Source organism: Giraffa tippelskirchi, chromosome 1, assembly GCF_054371585.1.
Source record: "Giraffa tippelskirchi isolate mGirTip1 chromosome 1, T2T-mGirTip1v1.2.pri, whole genome shotgun sequence".
Lineage (NCBI taxonomy): Eukaryota > Metazoa > Chordata > Mammalia > Artiodactyla > Giraffidae > Giraffa > Giraffa tippelskirchi.
Genome location: NC_137275.1, coordinates 119,089,242 through 119,108,879, shown reverse-complemented (window position 1 = coordinate 119,108,879; position 19,638 = coordinate 119,089,242). Strand labels below are relative to the sequence as shown.

The 19,638-nt window shown below is 35.4% G+C and overlaps 1 protein-coding gene across 2 annotated transcripts in view; it reads left to right on the top strand.

Annotated features, from left to right (window-relative positions):
- Positions 1-19,638, top strand: part of MYOZ2 (myozenin 2) — a 41,844-nt gene that overhangs the window by 10,625 nt on the left and 11,581 nt on the right. The window contains exons 3-6 of one of the 2 annotated variants that reach the window (XM_081493271.1): positions 2,049-2,128; positions 4,904-5,073; positions 10,863-10,992; positions 17,468-17,651. In XM_081493271.1, the coding sequence (XP_081349397.1) occupies positions 4,915-5,073; positions 10,863-10,992; positions 17,468-17,651 (473 nt within the window). In that variant the 5' untranslated portion in view covers positions 2,049-2,128; positions 4,904-4,914. The remainder of the gene's footprint in view (positions 1-2,048; positions 2,129-4,903; positions 5,074-10,862; positions 10,993-17,467; positions 17,652-19,638) is intronic. The other variant, XM_081493262.1, reaches the window with a different exon arrangement.

Here is a 19,638-nt window from a genome sequence, read left to right as displayed (position 1 = left end):
GGGTTGCTATTTGCTTTTCCAGCGACTCTTTCCAACTCAGAGATTGAATCCACATCTCTTGCATTGTAGGAGGATTCTTTACTTGGGAAGCCCCTTTTAACCAGTACTCATTAAAGTACATTTGACTCTTTTCTTATATTAAGAATAAAGCTGCTGTGAACATTTGTGTATAGGTTTTTGTGTGAATATAAAACTTTCATTTCACTAGGATAAAAGCCCAGTATTGCTGATATGCTCTATTTTCAATTTCACTTAGTTCAATGAATTTTTTATTTCCTTTGAGACTTCTTTGACCCATGGATTGCTTAGAAGCATTTTTTTCTTGTTGTTGTTTCCAAATATTTGGAGATTTTCTTGTAATCTTTTTGTTACTGATTTCTAGTGTGATTACATTGTGATCAAAGATCATACTGTGTATAATTCTCACTCTTTTAAATTTGTTGAAGCTTATTTTATGGTGCAGGAAATGGTCTATCTTGGTGTATACTGTGTGCATCTGGAAAGAATGTGTAGCTTTTGCTGTTCAGTAGAGTATTTTACAAACATTTATATCCTACTGGTTGATGGTGTCATTGACTTCTTTTATGTCCTTGCTCATTTTCTCTCTGTTGCCCTATCATTTGTTGAGAAAGGGATGCTGAAGTCTCCAACTATAACTGTGGATTTATCTATTTCTCCTTTTAGTTCTATTAATTTTTGCTCCATTTGCAGCTCTGTTTTCTGATGAATACACATTTAGGAGTTTTAGGTCTTCTTGGTGCCTGACATTTTAATCATTACATAACATTCTCTGTCTCTGGTTATTTCCTTTGTTCTGAAGTCTACTTTATCGGATATTAATATAACCACTTCTACTTCCCATTGATTAATGTTTGTTTGATATCTTTTTCTATCCTGTTACTTTCAACTTGCCTATATTGCTCAAGGTACTTATTTTTGAAGTGGGTTTCTTCTAGACAATTTATATTTGGGTCATGTTTTAAAATCCAATCACTAGTCTCTATCCTCTAATTAGTATATTTTTAGCATTTATATTTAATGGAATTATTGATGTAGTAGATCTTAAGTCTATCATTTTATTTTTTGCTTTCTGTTTGTTGTCTGTTTTTCATTTCTGGTTTTTTTTTTCTTAGTTTCCTATGGGGTTTCTTGCCTATTTTTCAGAATTCAATTTTTATTTATCTCTAGTTTTTCAAGTATATATGTATAGTTTTTAGTAGTTGTTCTATTACATTATATATGTTTAATTTATCAGTCTACTGATGTTGTCATTTTATCAGTTTAAGTGAAGTACAGAAAACCTCCCTACCTCTATCTCTATTTACCTCTCCCTGTTTATAACTGCTGTTTATAACTGTTACCTATTTTCTACATACATTTATAATTATATCTGAGAGGTTTATAAATTTTGCTTCTATAATCAAACATAATTTAGAAAACTCAAGAGGGAAAGGAAAACTTATTTATCCACACTTTTGCTTACTGTAATCTTTTCTTGTTCTTGATGTTCTAAGGTACCTTATTTTGTTTCCATTTTGTTTAAAGAACTTCATTTAGTTATTTGCTATGGTCTGAATATTTGTGTCCCATTAGGATTCACATATTGAAATCCTAATGACCCTGATGGTATTGGGAGATGAGGCCTTTGGGAGGTGATTAGGCCATGAGGGTGGGGTCTTCATGAATGATATGAACATCTTTATAAAAGAAGCCCAAGAGAGCTACCATGTCTCTTCCACTACATGAAAACAAAGTGAAAAGTAGGCAGTCTGTAACTCAGAAGAATGACTTCAACTGAACCAGCTATGCTGGTTCCCATATCTCACACTTCCAGCCTCCAGATCTATTAGAAATATATTTCTGCTGTTTATAAATCACCAGTCTTGGATGTTTTGTTATAATAGCATAAATCATTCTTTTAGGGTAGGTCTCCAGGAAAAATAATCTCCTACTTTTCCTTCATCTGAAGATGTCTGAAATTCCCCTTTATTTCTAAAGAATATTTTCACTGGGTATCAGATTCTGGGTTGACATTTCTTTTCTTTCAGCATTTTTGTGCCACTTCCTTCTGGTCTTCATGGTTTCTGATGAGAAATCTACTGTCATTCTCATTTTTTTCTCCCTATAGGTAAGTTGTCATTTTTCTCTGGCTGCTTTCAAGATTTTCCCTTTGTCTTTAGTTTTTAGAAGTTTATGATATGTCTTGTTGTAGAGTTCTATAGATTTATCTTTTATAGAGTACTTTTTGCTTCCTGAATCTGTAGGTTTATGTCTCTTGACAAATTTGGGAAGTTTTCAGCCATTATTTCTTTGTGTACCTTTCCAGTCCCACACATCTCCTCTCCTTCTGGGACTTCAGTGATACAAATGCTGTATCTTTTGTTCTAGTCACACTGATTCCTAAGGCTTTCTTTACTTTTTTTCCTATTTTATTTTTCTCTGTTGTTCTTATTGGGTAATTTCCATTACTCTTATCTCCTAGTTCACCGATTCTTTCCTTTATCCTCTCCATTCTGCTATTGAATCCATCCACTGAACTTTTTATTTGGGGTATTTTTTCAGTTCTGAAGTTTCCATTTGGGTCTTTATAACTTTTATTTCAGTCATGATTTTTTTTTTTGCTAAAGTTTTCTAAAATTTTCCATTTGTTTCCAGAAAGTTTGTAATTGCTCTTTGAAGCACTTTTATCATGGCCACTTTAAAATCTTTGATATATAATTTTAATATCTCAATCTTCTCATGCTGGCATCTTGTTTCCCATTTAATTTGAGATCTTCTTGTTTCTTGGTATGACAAATGAGCCTGCACATTTTCATATTATATTCTAAGAATCTTACTCTTATTTAAGCCTTCAATTTTGTCTATACTTGTCTGACATTGCTTCAGCAGGGGAAGGAGAGTGCCACCTCATTCATCACTGCCAGGTAGAAATAAGAAGTCAAAGTTTCAGTTGGCCCACATTGAAACTTGAGGAGGGTCACTTAGTTACTACTAGGAGGTGGTGGGAGTTCAGAATCCCCACTTAGTCTCTACTGACTCTGCAGGGATTGAGGGTTGTTACTGGCTAACAGGGATGAAAGTCCCAGCTTCCTCCTTGCCCTCTCAGATACCACCCTTATAGAAGGGTGCACTGGGGCACCTCATTATAGCTTTGCAAGGGCTCTACACTTGAAATTTGTTGGTATGGGTGAGGCTAAAGTTTTTTTCTGTGGCATTTGGCTAAAGTCTGGTCTTGGCTAGTGAGAACAGTCTTTTACTGTAGGTTTTTCGCTGCACCTGTTGCATGTTTCTCAGTTAAAAGCATTTTCAGCTCCAAGTCTGGGATATGTAGGGCCAAAAGAAACCCAAAGTATTACTACCGTGTTGTTCCTTGGTCCTGAGGTCCCTAGCTGATCGGCCTTCTTCCCTCCAACTTTTAGTCTTTTTATTTTTATTTTATACTAATGTCCAGGATTTTTAGTTTTACTTAGTAAATGTACAGGGAAAAGTAGATTCTATTCTATCTTCACAGAAACAGAAGTCTTGATATTACAATTTTTATAATTAGCAGAGCTCCTCTTCAGGTAACATCAAAATATACAAGCAGAGTGATTTCTTCAAAGCAAAATGGGGAGAAAATTTGTAAGCAATTTTATTATTTTATCCCTAGAGACCTCAAAAAGCCTAATTATTAGGGTTAATTTGTAACGTCAGAAAATGTTGTCCCAATCTTTCAGAATATTTATTTTACAAATGGTCCAATTTTTCTTCTCTGCATTTAACAGCAGTCCACAGTGGTAAAAGAACTCTGTGTGTTACCAAAAAAAAAAGCATTTCTAATTAAAGGAGCAAGTGGAGGAGTTTTATTTCTTTGGGATTTCAGAAAAGTCCTTCAGTACTAGAAATAGAAAATAATAGTTGTTTACTGAACATCTCCTCTATTTAAGGCATGGAGGACACAAAGACAAAAACATAAAGAAAATGCAAATCACAGAATAAGTAAAATGGAATCAAGTAATATTGATTCAGTGCTATGGCAATACAGAAAAAGCATAAATAATTACAAATAGAAATTTTATAGAAGGAATTGACAGAAATGGCACATAAACTGGATTGAGAAGGAGTATTCAATACTTATCACCTAGCTACTTTATGTTAGGCTCCTTGATGCAAGATACAGAATTAATAGTATTCTGACAGAGAAATGGGTGGCATGAGTCAAAGCATAAGCATTCTTGTAATGGAGACAGTTCAACTGATACATAAAAATGCTGGGAGTCAACAGAGCTTATGAACAGATCTATGAGTGGTACTGTTTGATAAGTCACTAAATAAGGAAAGAATAAATTAATAGTGTCATTAAACTTCACTCACTCTGTTATGTGCCAGGTACGATACTAAATGTTCGATAAGAAACATTTTATTTAATCTATAAACATAAAACCTATGCAGTAGGTACTATTATTATTAGTCCCACTTTAGAGATAAGAAAATTGAGGTTTACAAAAAAATAAGCAACATACCTATGATCATACAGTTAGAAAGTAGTAGACCCAGGATTTAACCCAAGGCAGTCTGAGTAAAGAGCCTATATTTTAGTTACTATATTAGCATATTGTTGTTGTTTAGTTACCAAGTTGTGTCGGCTCTTTTGTGACCCCATGGACTATAGCCTGTCAGCCTCCTCTGTCCATGGGATTTCCCAGGCAGAAATACTGGAGTGGGTTGCCATTTCCTTCTCCAGGGGATCTTTCCTACACAGGGATGGAACCAGCATCTCCTGCATTGGCAGGCAGATTCTTTACTATTGATCCACCAGGGAAGCCCATTCTAGCATATAGCAGATAGTAAATTATGAAATTTAGCAGAGCATTTAAAAATGCTTATCTTAGGGTTTTTCACGCACATGAATATTGTTTTACAGATGTAGATGTCATGCACCTGGGCAAAAAAGTCAGCATCCCCAGAGACATCATGTTGGAAGAATTATCCCATCTCAGTAACCGTGGTGCCAGACTATTTAAGATGCGACAAAGAAGATCTGACAAATATACATTTGAAAATTTCCAGTATGAATCTAAAGCACAAATAAATGTAGGTATAACTTGATAATATGGTTATCTAACTAAATGGGCAGCATTTCTAAATTTATATGTATTATTAAATTCCCAAACAAGTATTTTACAAATTTTCTTTTCATTGATTCTGTTACTCTTTTTTCTGTGATAATGAATAATTTAGGGGGATAAACGAATATTATGCCTGATATGAGTATCTTTTTAGTTCAGTAGAGACATTGCATGTCTGTAGATTTGGCACTGAAGAACTGGTCTGTTCTGCTAAGAGGAGGGAGAGGGAGTGGAAACTGGTGGAACTAAAAGTTTCCATATCTTATCACCACCTTTAAATGTTTAGGATGGAAACAAGTCCAAAGCACACAGTGCTCCATAAAGTAAGTATAAGCATTTTATTGGCTGAAAACAGCCTGGCATTGAAACATGCCTGGGAACTAGTCACAGTTGATCTCCTTTCAAAGTATTCATTCCACCTGTATAGAGAAGTCTGGTACTAACTGACAACAAAATCAATGTGGATAAAACTCTATGCACAAAAGTTTCCATCGACCAAAAGTTAAAACAAACAAACTAATTAAATTATATTTTACATATTGCATGAATACCATATTCTCTTAAATTGTCATTCAGAGAGATTTTAGAGGAAGAAGTTCATAATTGAAAAACGATTAGCTTTGGGAAAATATTTTAAAAATAAAATACCAGTACGAAGAATCAAAAAGGAATAGTGCACTATAGGAGATGGTGGAGACTACAACAATGTAAGTTTTTTTTTTTTAAACTAAGGGTTTCTTTCTATAGCTATGAAAAGTTTACAAGTTTACTCATGAATTTAAACTGAAACCTTTCCAAATGCCATCACTAGTAAGCTGTTTTGAATGGACAACTAAATTCTTTATAGCAAACAGATGAGTTTCACTGATCTTTTATCCTAGTTACTAAAACACGCTACAGAACTAACATTTGCACTCACAAACACTAAAATTTTACTCATTCGTGAAATTTCTATTTCCCTTGTTATGATTCTGCTTAACAATAAATGGTTAGAGACCATCTTAAACAGTTTTTTTTTTCACGTTAATGAGCATCCTTCAACATCCATGAATTGAATCTAGTTATAATTATAAATTCAGTTAGACATCAAATTTTACTCAACCATAGTATTTACACTTAATGAAGGAAGATTTTCACTTGAAGTCATGGATAAATGTAATGCTATGGTATCCTATAATTATGCTCAGTATCCTCTTATCAGAAAATGTCTGCAGCTAATACAGTATGAACCTAAAATAACCTCTAGCTCATCTGATGGATAACAACAATAGAGAGGTAGTTTTGAAGAATAATATGAAATATAATGTCTTAATGGAAATTCTTTGAAAAGTCATCTACAAGTCTAGCACCTGAATAAATCCAGTTTTCATAACTAACATTTATATCTCTAAGTATAATGCTTTAATTACAATTCTGAAGGAAGTTATAAGATTTAAAATGTCCATTAGAATACAGCATATTCTCTCATCACTAGTATTTCAAATTATTGACAATAACCTTATATACCTGTGGTCAAACATTCTGGTCATAGGTAAAATATATAAGAATATGTCTTAATACTTTTCCAGCATTCCTAGAAGATTGAGAACTAAATAGTCCCAAACAGCTGTACTGAAATATTTGAACATATACTGAATATACTGAAACAATTAAATGCTAATAAGCAGCATAAAGTAATAAACAGTAATAATATATGGAATGAAGTCACATGTCACTGAGTTACATAATATACTCTGAAGTCTGATGAAATTTACTCTCTTCTTTAGAAATGAGGAAAGTAGTATTTAAGGAAGTACATATATTGATTTGGCTTAAGCAACACCATAATAAAGCAGACTGAAATCCAGCTCTCAGAATTCTAGAGTTCTTGACATTGACACTTGTCATGGTATAACTAAAAGAAACTCTGGCCTGGGAACTGGAAGACCAGTTTTCAGTCCTGGCAATCCCACAAACTGTGTAATTTGGAATCAATTTAAAACTTTCTTTGCCTTTCTGGTCCTGTTTTCTCATTTATAAAATAAGGGGTTGACACAAATGGTTTTGTAAGGTACCTTCTGGCTTTAAAGATCTGTGTTCACTGATCTTAAGTTAATAAATGACCTGCATAATAAATCATTGAGCTACATTATATGATGACACATTTGCTTTTATTAAGGCTTTAAACTACAACTTTGAGCAAGCATTGATAATATGACAGAAATTTAGAAGATAATATTAGGTTTGGGTCTATTTCCATTCATTTATTTATACTTTTGGCAAAAATTTATTGATTGCCTACTATGTTCTAGAAACTATGCTTGGATTTCAAAGGTAAATTAATACAGCCCTTGTCTAGTGATGGAGGGACAAAATAACATTGAAAAGTAGAAAGCAATGATTTACTTAGCATCTAGTTCTTGAAGCATCTGTATATGATTAATATCAAATTAATGTTATTGACTACATTTTATGAAATAATCTTTTACTGCTTCGCTTGAGCTTTAGATATTGTCAAAATAATTATTTAACTTACATTTATGCATTTCTTATAATTTCAGGACATCATTAGCTGAAAATATAAACCAACTCTTTGGTAATCAATGCCATCTATTTAAATATTAAGTATAATTAAAAAAAATAAGCACAGCTTTCAGCTTATTCTCTTGCTGAGAAACTAGTAAATTCAAGTTGCACAAACTTTCTTATGATACAAATAACAACAGAAAATATGCATTTTTAAAATAAAATGAAGATACATTGCTTGCCTCACATGCCAATTTCAAAGTCCTAGTTCATGAACTGATCAACTTCTTACACATACAAAAAGGGATGAAGAAAATAAGCATACAAGATAAAAGGAAGATTTATCATAATTAAAATTCCTTTCTGTAAGTTACTACAAAAGGATATTATTCAAAACAATCCATGGATTTCCCTGGTGGCACAGGGGATAAGAATCTGCCTGCCAAGGCAGGAGACGTGGGTTCAATCCTTGGTCTGGGAAGATTCCACATCCTGTGGAGCAACTAAGCTTGCAAGCAGGAACTACTAAGCCTGTGTGCTGAACTACTGAAGCCCACGTGCCTAGAGCCTGTGCTCGGCAGCAAGAGAAGCCACCGCAATGAGAAGCCCACACAGGGCAACAAACAGTAGCCGGCCCCCTCCCCAGCCCTGCCCCACCACTTGCCACCACTAGAGAAAGCCCATGCAAAAGCAATGAAGAGCAGTCAAAAAAAACAAAGAAAAAGAGTCTGCCTTCCAATGCAGGAGACTCGGGTTCAATCCCTGGTCAAGGAACTAAGAAAAAACAAAAAAAACCCCACAGTTTATAGTTAAAACTACATGTGTTTGCAGTAACTAAGCACTTCTAAAATTCCTTAGAGGCACTCCCTGGTGGCCCAGGGGTTAAGACTTCACCTTCCAATGCAAGGGGCATGGGTTCCATCTCTGGTCGGGGAGCTAAGACCCCACATGCTTCATGGCCAAAAAACCAGAACATAAACAACAAAAGCAATATTGTAACAAATTCAATAAAGACTTAAAAAAAATCCTTAGAAATCTTATATAATATTGGAAAAAGCGAAATTATACTGTAAAAAGTAATTCTGAAATAAGACATAACTAAATACACTGAGGTTCAAAAAATATATATATTTTGTTCAAAAAATAACATTATAAAAATCATTAAAGGTTATCATAACTAAAATAAGTCACTACCCAACTATTACAAGACTTTGCTTGTATACTTAACAATGACAAACAGAGGTACTGGGAGTCTCCCGATAATTAATGACTAGCTAGAAAGAGTTGATTTTCCTGTCTATAAAGGAGGTTAGTATTACAATTTTTAAATTAATGTAGGTAGAATGATTTATAAGTTTAGAGGAAACTCATTTCATGGACAGTAACTTAGAAAAAGTAATTTTAAAGCATGATACAATTAAACTTTCTATATTTATCTCAACTGGCTTTTATTTATAATTAAAGTTAGAAAGAAGTTTTTTTTCTAAGAAGTGGTGAAGGTTCAGAAGTGAAAAAAGTTATTTATCAAGTCAATTTAATTGAACACTTAAGATAATAGCTAAATTCAAAACACTAAAAACTGATGTATTTGAGTATAGCACCGTTTATCTTTAGAAACTGTTTCTTTTTGCCTATTGAATAAAACGCAAACTCTTATGGTCAGTAATCAAGACCCATACTCACCTAGTTAATGTGACCTCTCATGCCTTCTTTCACGTCTCCACAAGTCAGCTTACAACTACCAACATTGCCCTGCTCATTTCCACAGCAGCTTTATCAGGGTGCTGCCTAGAATAAGGTGAATGTAAAAGGCACCTGCAGAGTGGCTGTGGGTGGGTGAAGGCTGAAAATGGGATAAACTTTATTTTCTTCATAATTTTGTCAGGTGAGGCCTTAATTTATGATCTTTAGTTATTGTAAGCATTTGGATTTTAGTATGAAATAATCACATTTCTATAAAGCTAGAGAATTATTAAATTGAAAAAGTGTACTTTACCTTACCATCTTATAAATAAATACAGAAATAAAAAATATTTTAAAATATGTTTGGCTTATGTCACACAGAAAAAACTCAAAATTAGTGTTTATTTGCTATGGCCTTCAGTAAATTTTTCTTTACAAAGTTAAAAGATGATTTGACCTTATGCACTTAAATAGATTGGCTTCTTTTAAAAAATATGTATCTCTCATGTATAATTAAAACAATATTTTATTATAGAGGTAAATCCTAGCTATACATCTGAGGATATAACCTATTACAATGTCTGTTCTTCTCTGTTAAAAACCAATTGACTGTTTTTAAAGTGCTATATTGCCATAAAATAAATCCTAAATTATAACAGTAAAGCAAATTCACCTAAAACTTTAGACAAACGCTCTTTTAAATATTCTATTTTCTGCTGCTGCTGCTGCTGCGAAGTCGCCTCAGTCGTGTCCGACTTTGTGCGACCCCATAGACGGCAGCCCACCAGGCTCCTCCGTCCCTGGGATTCTCCAGGCAAGAATACTGGAGTGGGTTGCCATCTCCTTCTCCAGTGCATGAAAGTGAAAAGTGAAAGTGAAGTCGCTCAGTCGTGTCCAACTCTTTGCGACCCCAAGGGCTGCAGCCTACCAGGCTCCTCCGTCCATGGGGTTTCCCAGGCAAGAGTACTGGAGTGGGGTGCCATGGCCTTCTCTGATTCTATTTTCTAGAAACCCCATATTCTTCCTTCTATAAGTTTATGAAGCTTAAAGTGAAAATATTTTTTGCTATACATGACTGATGTCCAAATTTCAGATTAAACTTTAAAACAAGTCATATTAAAGAATATAATTAAATCTCAAGTATAAGCAAACTAATAATGTAACAATGACTATGTGTAACAATGACAATGCATGTTTGGCGAGTATGCTATATGATATTAAATCAGTAAAGACTTAAAAATTAAATAGATTTATCTTATGGATATGTTGTGAATAGTAAATTAGATAATTGATCTGAAGCCATGGACACAGTGCCTGGTACACAGTAAGGCTTAATTAATTATTATTAAGTAGGTTGTCATCATAAAACAGGGTTTAGATTGATAGCAGTAAAATTTCTCATTCAGTTGCTCAACTAGGTACCATATAAATTATTGAGCAGTATGTAACAATGAATTGGCATTATATTTAAATTCCAAGTATACAAATGAAGTCTTGCACATATGATATGTCCTATTAGTGTATATTTTTGAGTTTTCAGTTGAGTTTACTTTTGATCACATACAGCACAACACTGCCATGCAGAATGAGCAACTGGGTGGAAGCAACTTGGAAAGCGGTTCACAGCAAGCGCCGTTTACTCCTCCTAACACCCCAGACCCACGGAGTCCCCCAAATCCAGAGAGCATTGCACCAGGTAACTAACCCCCTTACAAACAGAATAATAAGACTGCTATGCACAGAAATATATGACTCAAGTCACTTGGATTCTTTAGTAAATGGTGTCTGAATGATACAGCTTTTCACATTATGTACCTATTTTGTAGATAAGTTCAGGACAAATGTAAAGATTAGACCTAGAGGAGTTTAGTAACACATTTACAGGAGCCTTATGTTCTTTCAGATGGCCCATAGCTTTTGTTGGCAATCGCTTATTATACTAAAAATTTTGTTCGCAATTATATTGAAATCCTATTTGTATAGAACTGTGTAATTTATGAAATACTATTATATGTATTTATCTTCTTTAATAATAATTATGACAGTTATTATAACCCTCATTTTACAAATTAAGAACTTGAGGTTGTGAATAGCTAGAAGCCAACACTGACTGATCAAGAATTAAATCCAGCTCTGATACCAAATTCACAGATGTCTCATGTGAGTGACCTTGTGAAGATTGCTTTTGTTATTTTCTGCTCTCTTCCAGGGCTTTAAATGCAATCCTCTAATACTGTATATTTGTTTATTATATTAAAAAATAAGTAAAGTGAAAGTGAAAGTTGCTCAGTCGTGTCCGCCTCTTTGCGACCCCATGGAGTATACATACAGTCCGTGGAATTCTCCAGACCAGAATACTGGAGTGGGTAGCCTTTTCCTTTTCCAGGGGATCTTCCCAATCCAGGGATCGAACTGGGGTCTCCTGCATTGCAGGTGGATTCTTTACCAACTGAGCTATGCTGCTGCTGCTGCTGCTAAGTCGCTTCAGTCGTGTCCGACTCTGTGCGACCCCATAGCCGGCAGCCCACCAGGCTCCGCCGTCCCTGGGATTCTCCAGGAAGAATACTGGAGTGGGTTGCCATTTCCTTCTCCAGTGCATGGAAGGGAAAAGTGAAAGTGAAGTCACTCAGTTGTGTCCGACTCTTAGCGACCCCGTGGACTGAAGCCTGCCAGGCTCTTCGGTCCATGGGATTCTCCAGGCAAAAGAGTACTGGAGTGGGGTGCTATCGCACTGAGCTATGAGGGAAGTCCAAAAAATAAGTAAATGTTTATTCAAACCAGTACATGCTATTTGAAGTATTGTTAGATTTTGAAATATTAAATCAGAAAAACTATCTCCCCTACTTAGACAATATCTTTCCAAAATAATTTAAAGCAAATACCTTTAAGTTTTTCCGCAAGAAAACTGTAATAAAATTGTAATAAAATTCTCAAATAGTTTTCAAATAGCTTTTTTTTTATGACAGAAGAGCAAGCAACAGGTTCTACACATACAACATTAAGCTCATGTGGCAAAAACAAACTTTAGAATCTGATGGGTCTGGGTTCAACCTGCGATCTCCTTTTTTTTTTTTTTTTAGTTGAACAGATTTTCTTTTAATATGAGTGTATACATGGACAACTGAGAATAGGAAAAAAACTCCAAATTAGTGGTTCAACATATTACAGCTGTTACTAAAGATGGTATGCTGGGATTTTAAGAAAATAGTCCAGTAAATGATCCATCCCTAAATGAATCTAAATTCATCAAGCCCTCTTTTAATAAAAACACACTGTAGTGGCAGAAGTTTACCCTTTTTTTCAATACTCCATAATAAAAACATGTGTTCCCTCAATGTTCTCTCTCCTTTAGTATTTAATTACTGGTAGTCTCTCAAATGGTAAAATTAACTGTATTTATATTATCAAATGAAAGTGAAAGTTTGTACAGCCAAGCTCAGAAGCAAAAGTGAATAAGGGTGAAGGGTAAAAGCTGATGGATGCCCTGCAGAACAAGGACCTTCATGGAGGTGTCCTGGGTGCCAAACACAGTCAACATCCCATCATTTTTCCATTGCTCTTAAATGAGCAAAATCAAATTATTCTTACTTTATATTTAAAGAAATAATAAATCTTTATCCTTCCCCCATAATTTGTGATCAGGTAAGGCAAAAGTAAGTCCAGTCTCCACTGTGGAGATAAAGTGCTGGATCCAATAAAGCTGCTGGATCCTTTCATCCATGCCCACTTTACTACTGTGCTGAGAATGAAAATAAATCTCTTTTGAGTCTGTTTCTTCAATCTGTAAAATAAAGAAAATAAATCTCACTGCACATGGTTGTTGTGAAAATTAAATGTGATAATGTGAGTATAGTCCCTAATATACAATAAAATACTGAGTTAAAATTCATCCTTTCCTTACCCATCTTTATATACTTAATACATAATAGACTATGTATATATATTTTTAGCTCCAACCACTATACTGCAACCTCCTGCTATCTAATGTGTGGAATGGTAAGGTTTTTTAATAGGAAAGAGAAGACATATAGAAAAGTTTACATTGATTCAATCTGGTACTTCCATTACTAAGTTAAACTTTTTATTATGAATCAATAACCATCGATTATTATGAATCAATGCTGTGATCACTTACCTAGAACCAGGAAACCTGAAGTGTGAAGTCAAGTGGGCATTAGGAAGCATCACTATGAACAAAGCTACTAGAGGTGATGGAATTCCAGCTGACCTATTTCAAATCCTAAAAGATGAAGCTGTTAGGTGCTGCACTCAATATGCCAGCAAATTTGGAAAACTCAGCAGTGGCTACAGGGTTGGAAAAGGTCAGTTTTCGTTCCATTCCCTAAAAAAGGTAATGCCAAAGAATGTTCAAACTCTCGCACAATCACACTCATTTCACATGCTAGCAAAGTAATGCTCAAAATTCTCCAAGCTCACCTTCAACAGTACACGAACCAAGAACTTCCAGATGGTCAAGCTGGATTTAGAAAAGGCAGAGGAACCAAAGATCAAATTGCCAACATTTGCTGGATCATAGAAAAAACAAGAGAATTCCAGAAAAACATCTAATTCTGCTCCATTGACTACTCTAAAGTCTTTGACTGTGTGGATCACAACAAACTGTGGAAGATTCTTAAAGAGATGGGAATACTAGACCCCTTTACCTGCCTCCTGAGAAATCTGTATGCTGATCAAGAAGCAACAGTTAGAACTGGATATGGAACAACAGACTGGTTCAAAATTGAGAAAGGAGTACATCAAGGCTGTATACTGTCACTCTGCTTATTTAACTTCTATGCAGAGTACATCATGTGAAATGCCAGGCTGGATGAAGCACAAGCCGGAATTAAGATTGCCGGGAGAAATATCAATAACCTCTGATATGCAGATGACATCACCTTATGGCAGAAAGTGAAGAGGAACTAAAGAGCCTCCTGGTGAAGGTGAAAGAGAAGAGTGAAAAAGCTGGCTTAAAACTCAACATTAAAAAACTAAGATCATGGCATCCGGTCCCATCACTTCATGGCAAATAGATGGGGAAACAGTGGAAACAGTGGCTGACTTTATTTTCTTGGGCTCCAAAATCACTACATATGATTATGTATGGTGACTGCAGCCATGAAATTAAAAGATGCTTGCTCCTTGAAAGAAAAGTTATGACCAACCTAGACAGCATATTAAAAAGCAGAGACATTACTTTGTCAACAAAGGTCCATCTAGTCAAAGCTATGGCTTTTTCGGTAGTTATGTATGGATGTGAGAGTTGGACCATAAAGAAGGCTGAGCACTGAAGAATTGATGCTTTTGAACTGTTTTGTTGAAGAAGACTCTTGAGAGTCCCCTGGACAGCAAGGAGATCCAGCCAGTCCATCCTAAAGGAAATCAGTCCTGAATATTCATTGGAAGGACTGATGCTGAAGCTGAAGCTCCAATACTTTGGCCACCTGATGCAAAGAACTGACTGCAAAAGACCCTGATGCTGGGAAAGATTGAAGGCAGGAGGAGAAGGGGATGACAGAGGATGAGATGGCTGGATGGCATCACCAACCTGATGGACATGATGAGCAAGCTCCAGGAGCTGGTGATGGACAGGGAAGCCTGGCATGCTGCAGTCCATGGGGTCGCAAAGAGTCAGACATGACTGAGCAGCTAAACTGATTATAAACTATGAAATTTCAAAAAGAATAAAAAAGTTCTACCCCCAAGCACTTCATAGACAGGGACACAGGACAAATGTCCATGCTATATTTGTAGTCTCATTTTCTCTCTGCCATACAAACTTTAATATCATATGTATATTTTATTTACTATCGAGAACAATCTATATATATTTATACAAAAACACATACATATATACAAATATATATATATATATAGAGAGAGAAACGTTGGAAGTATAAATTTATATAGCTACTTAAAGTTTAAATATTCAATTATTAAATATTAGGGCATGTCTGTAATATAGACTAAGAAAAGGGAGAGTTTCAAGGTTATCAGATGGCTTGCAATGAAGTAAGAGTAATGGGTCCTTCCTTCTTGGTTGATGAGTTGAAAAGTACAACAAATTCAGAGTACAAACTATAGATTATCCGAATTTAGCAAAGGCTACTGTGAAAGCCCAGGCAAGAAACACACAGGGCCTGAACCAGGTACGGAAATGAAAAGGAAAGAATTTGCTAGAACAGTTACTTCCCAGTGTTCTGTCTGCAAATCACTTGCATTAAATGGGTAAGCCATATCTGAGACCTCCTGTCTCTGGAGGGAAGAATCCATTATCAACATTTTAAGTAGGTGCCCATGGTGATTCAAAAACTGCAAAGTTGAGAAGCCTGTTTAAGAAATCCTTAAGTACAGCTGGTAATACTTAGTGATTTGTTGTGGGAATGAAAGATTGTTTAGGACAGTGCTTCTGTCTTAGACATCTAAGAATAGTGATAACATTTGCTAAGATGATCAGTATATGGAAAGAAGCAGAATGTATCGGAAAACGGCTGCATGTAGGTCTAGACAGATTATAAAGGGTGTCAGGGGAATAGTAATTTGGACGAATGTAATAGGTGGCCGAATAGAAGGGCATCAAGATAAAAAACAAACCTTGGAATCATCAATATGTAGGTCACAATTAAAACCAAATATATAAATTAAACTTCCTAAGCAGAGTAAAGCAGCCTACTGAAGACACTGCCATTTGATACTGGAGACAATCAGAAGAAAATTAAATTACTAAAAACAAAGAGCTGCCTACTGGTGGAATTATCAAGAGTTTTTGGAAAAGAGAAGCTAATTTTTACTGTATAGAAAGGACAGGCATGGTTCAACATAATAAAATAGAAAACATTTTAAGAGAAGGAAAAGAGCACCACAGAAACCTAAGGAGTGATTGTATAGTAGAGGTTTTGATATGGTAGAAGAGAGAATTATTTAAAAGAGATAACTAGGTAGTAAGGTAGTATAGCCGGAAACAGTTCTGCCTTTGAAGACTGAAGAATGTCACTTAATGTATGTGAAAATGGTTTCACATTTATGCCAGGAATTGTGTGATTTTTAAATGATACTTACAGAAAATTTCCAGCTCATGTGAGAAGAATAAATTGAGGAGGTAAGACTGGAAGCTGGAAAAGTTAAGTTAGAAATCCTCAGGAATGAAGTAAACAAAGGATAGACACATCAGGGAATAATAAGGGCCTGATGGAGACAGTGGAAACAAGCTACTTCACCATTTTGAAGCTTGAACGTTTTACAGGCCACTCAGCACTGTTCAGGCTTCCCTGATGGCTCAGAAGGTAAAGAATGCATCTGCAGTGTGGGAGATCTGGGTTCGATCCCTGGATTGGGAAGATTCCCCTGGAGAAGGGAATGGCTACCCACTCCAGTATTCTTAAGACTTCCCTGACAGTCTAGTGGTTAAGACTCTGCACTTCCAAAGCAGTAGGCACTGGTTCGATTCCTGGTCAGGGACTAAGATCCCACATGCAAGGACGAAAAAAAAAAAATTGGGCTTCCCAGGTGGCACTAGTAGTAAAAAAAAAGCTGCTTGCCAATGCAGAGACATAAGAGACATGGGTTTGATCCCTGGGTCATGAGATGCCCTGGAGGAAGGCATGGCAACCCACTCTAGTATTCCTGCCTAAAGAATTCCATGGACAGAGGAGTCTGGCGGGCTGAGGTACAAAGAGTCGGACACAACTTGAAGCAACTTAGCCGCATGTAAGCACGCAGCAATTTTAGGTAGTCAACACCTGAACATTACCTATAAAGAATCAGCTCCCAGGGGAGGGAGATTCTGTCTTTATTGATATTTCCCCAGAACCTAGTTTCTAAATTAATGCAGTAACTGTGGTATATAAGGCCTAGTATAAATTAATATAAGGTGTACAATTAAGTTAATAGTTTCACTGAACAAATATATACTATGATAGTCAAGGAAGAAACTAACTGTATAATTTGGTAACATGAAACACTAAATGGTGTCTTTTGAAAATTCCATAAATTTAAAGGGATTTAAAAATGTCTAACACTGTCAGATTACTCTTTTCTGAGAGATCATAAAAAGAATGCATTCAGCATAAATTTACCCCTGCATGAAAAATTAAAGATGGTAAAATGCTAGGTGGAATTTAGTAACTCTCAGGTACTCTGTGTTTACTTATTCTTGCAATATTTTTCCAAAGGATATTCTGGACCACTGAAGGAAATTCCTCCTGAAAGATTCAACACCACAGCTGTCCCTAAGTACTACCAGTCGCCCTGGGAACAGGCCATTAGCAATGATCCGGAGCTTTTAGAGGCTTTATACCCTAAATTTTTCAAGCCTGAAGGAAAGGCAGAATTGCCTGATTACAGGAGCTTTAACAGGTAATTCAATTACCCTGGATGACATTCAGCATGCAATGCAAAGGCTGTTATATCACAGTATAGAGAACTGAATCCTCTGGTAGGAAAAAAAAAAAAACCTAAAAGCAATATATAATATCGCTGCCTAGGCAAAGACTCATTTTTGCAGTATTACTAATATGGTACATTTTTAGGATAAAAATGAAGGCTATGGTTCACAAACTATCACTGTTATAAGATCATCTCCAACATTTTAAAAAGCAATTTTAATATTGATTTCTAATGTGAAGGTTGATATTAGTTTATGTGTTGCTCCAAACAATCTCGTTAGTCACTACATAGATGACAAAGTGTAAAAAATCATTATAAGTCAGATCTGTGTTCAAAGAAATTATATTATGGGAATTACAGAGATGCACAGTTATTTTTTAGTAGAATATTCCAAATCTTTCAGTGGAATTTTTTGCTTTTCTAACTGAATAAAACTTGAAACTATTTTCAGAGATCTTAAAAATCTTACAAATAGTCTCTCATTTTGAATGCTTAACATTTCTGTTAAAAAGTTTACTTTGTATCCGAAGGCAATAAAAATTTAAACAAACAGGATACAGTCTCAAATGGTGCCAAAGAAAAGAAAATTCTGCTTTTCAAACAACAATCTTTCACTGGATAAGTGGTAGGAGGTAGGAGATGGGTGATGAAATGGACGGGAATGTTTTCATTTACAGAAGAAAATGGCCCACAAATTGGGAGGGAAAAACAAAACATACTGAATGAAAAGAGAAAAGCTAGTGCACTAAATACCAAACTCAAATACTGGATTTCAGTGGCAGAGGAACATTTCTTTCTTCATTTAATTCAGAAAAAATAAATAAAAGAATAAAAGTGATTTTTGGAATTAATAAATATAAGGTTAATTGACCAAATTCAGCCTAAATCTGATAATGTTCAACTCCAGCCTCTTGTATCCAATGGATAACAATATACTCTTATAGTCCCTTGAATGTGTGGCTTGTGCAATTGCAGGGGGCCCCACGATTAAAAAGGCCATAGCTGATTTAAAGTTTTGTTTTAATGTTTGAAATTCCTAACAAGCTTTAAACAAACAGTCCTGAGTTTTCATTTTGCACTGTGCCCTACAAAAGTATTTAGACCAGATTCCAGGCTCTAAATTTTACCTTAAGTTCCTCTGTATTCAGGAAAATGTTCCCTTAAAGTAACTATCTTAGTCCATGATGTGTTCCCCCACGCCCCTTTTATATTTCACTCTTTTCTTGTTTGTGAATTTATTGAAATTAAGACCTACTACAATCTCTCCATCTTCAAATTCATAGCATACTAGATATAATTGGGTTTCCCAGGTAGCGCTAGTGGTAAAGACCCTGCCTGTCAATGCAGGAGACACAGGATATGCGGGTTTGATCCCTGGGTCAGGAAGGTCCCCTGGAGGAGGAAATGGCAACCCACTCCAGTATTCGTCTGGAGAATTCCATGGACAGCGGAGCCTAGCAGGCTATAGTCCATGGTGTTGCAAAGAGTCAGATCCAACTGAAGCAACTTAGCACACACACACACAATTTTTTATATGAGTAAATGAATGAACCAACAAATGAACTAACTATAGGTTTATAATGGTAAACTTCCAAAATGACAAAACATTGTCGTGGACATCTTGAACATCCAAGAATATGAAGTTTTACTTATGCAGTGAGTCAAATTTGACTCTTAATGACTCTTCAATCCACTAAATCAAATGACAAAATATGGGACATTAAATCACTCACTTATATAACACATGTGATTCCTCAATATACTGCTCTACTTAGAAATGATCTCAGAAGGCCCAATACTCCTTAAGAATTGTGTCTAAGAAGTACAACATATGGTAGTATAGAAGAGCAGGCTTCAGTGAGTCTGAATACCTGGGTTTACATTCTGACTCTATACCTTATTAGGTGGGTGACATTGGGTAAGTCATTTAACTATTTGTGTTTCAGTTTCATCTATT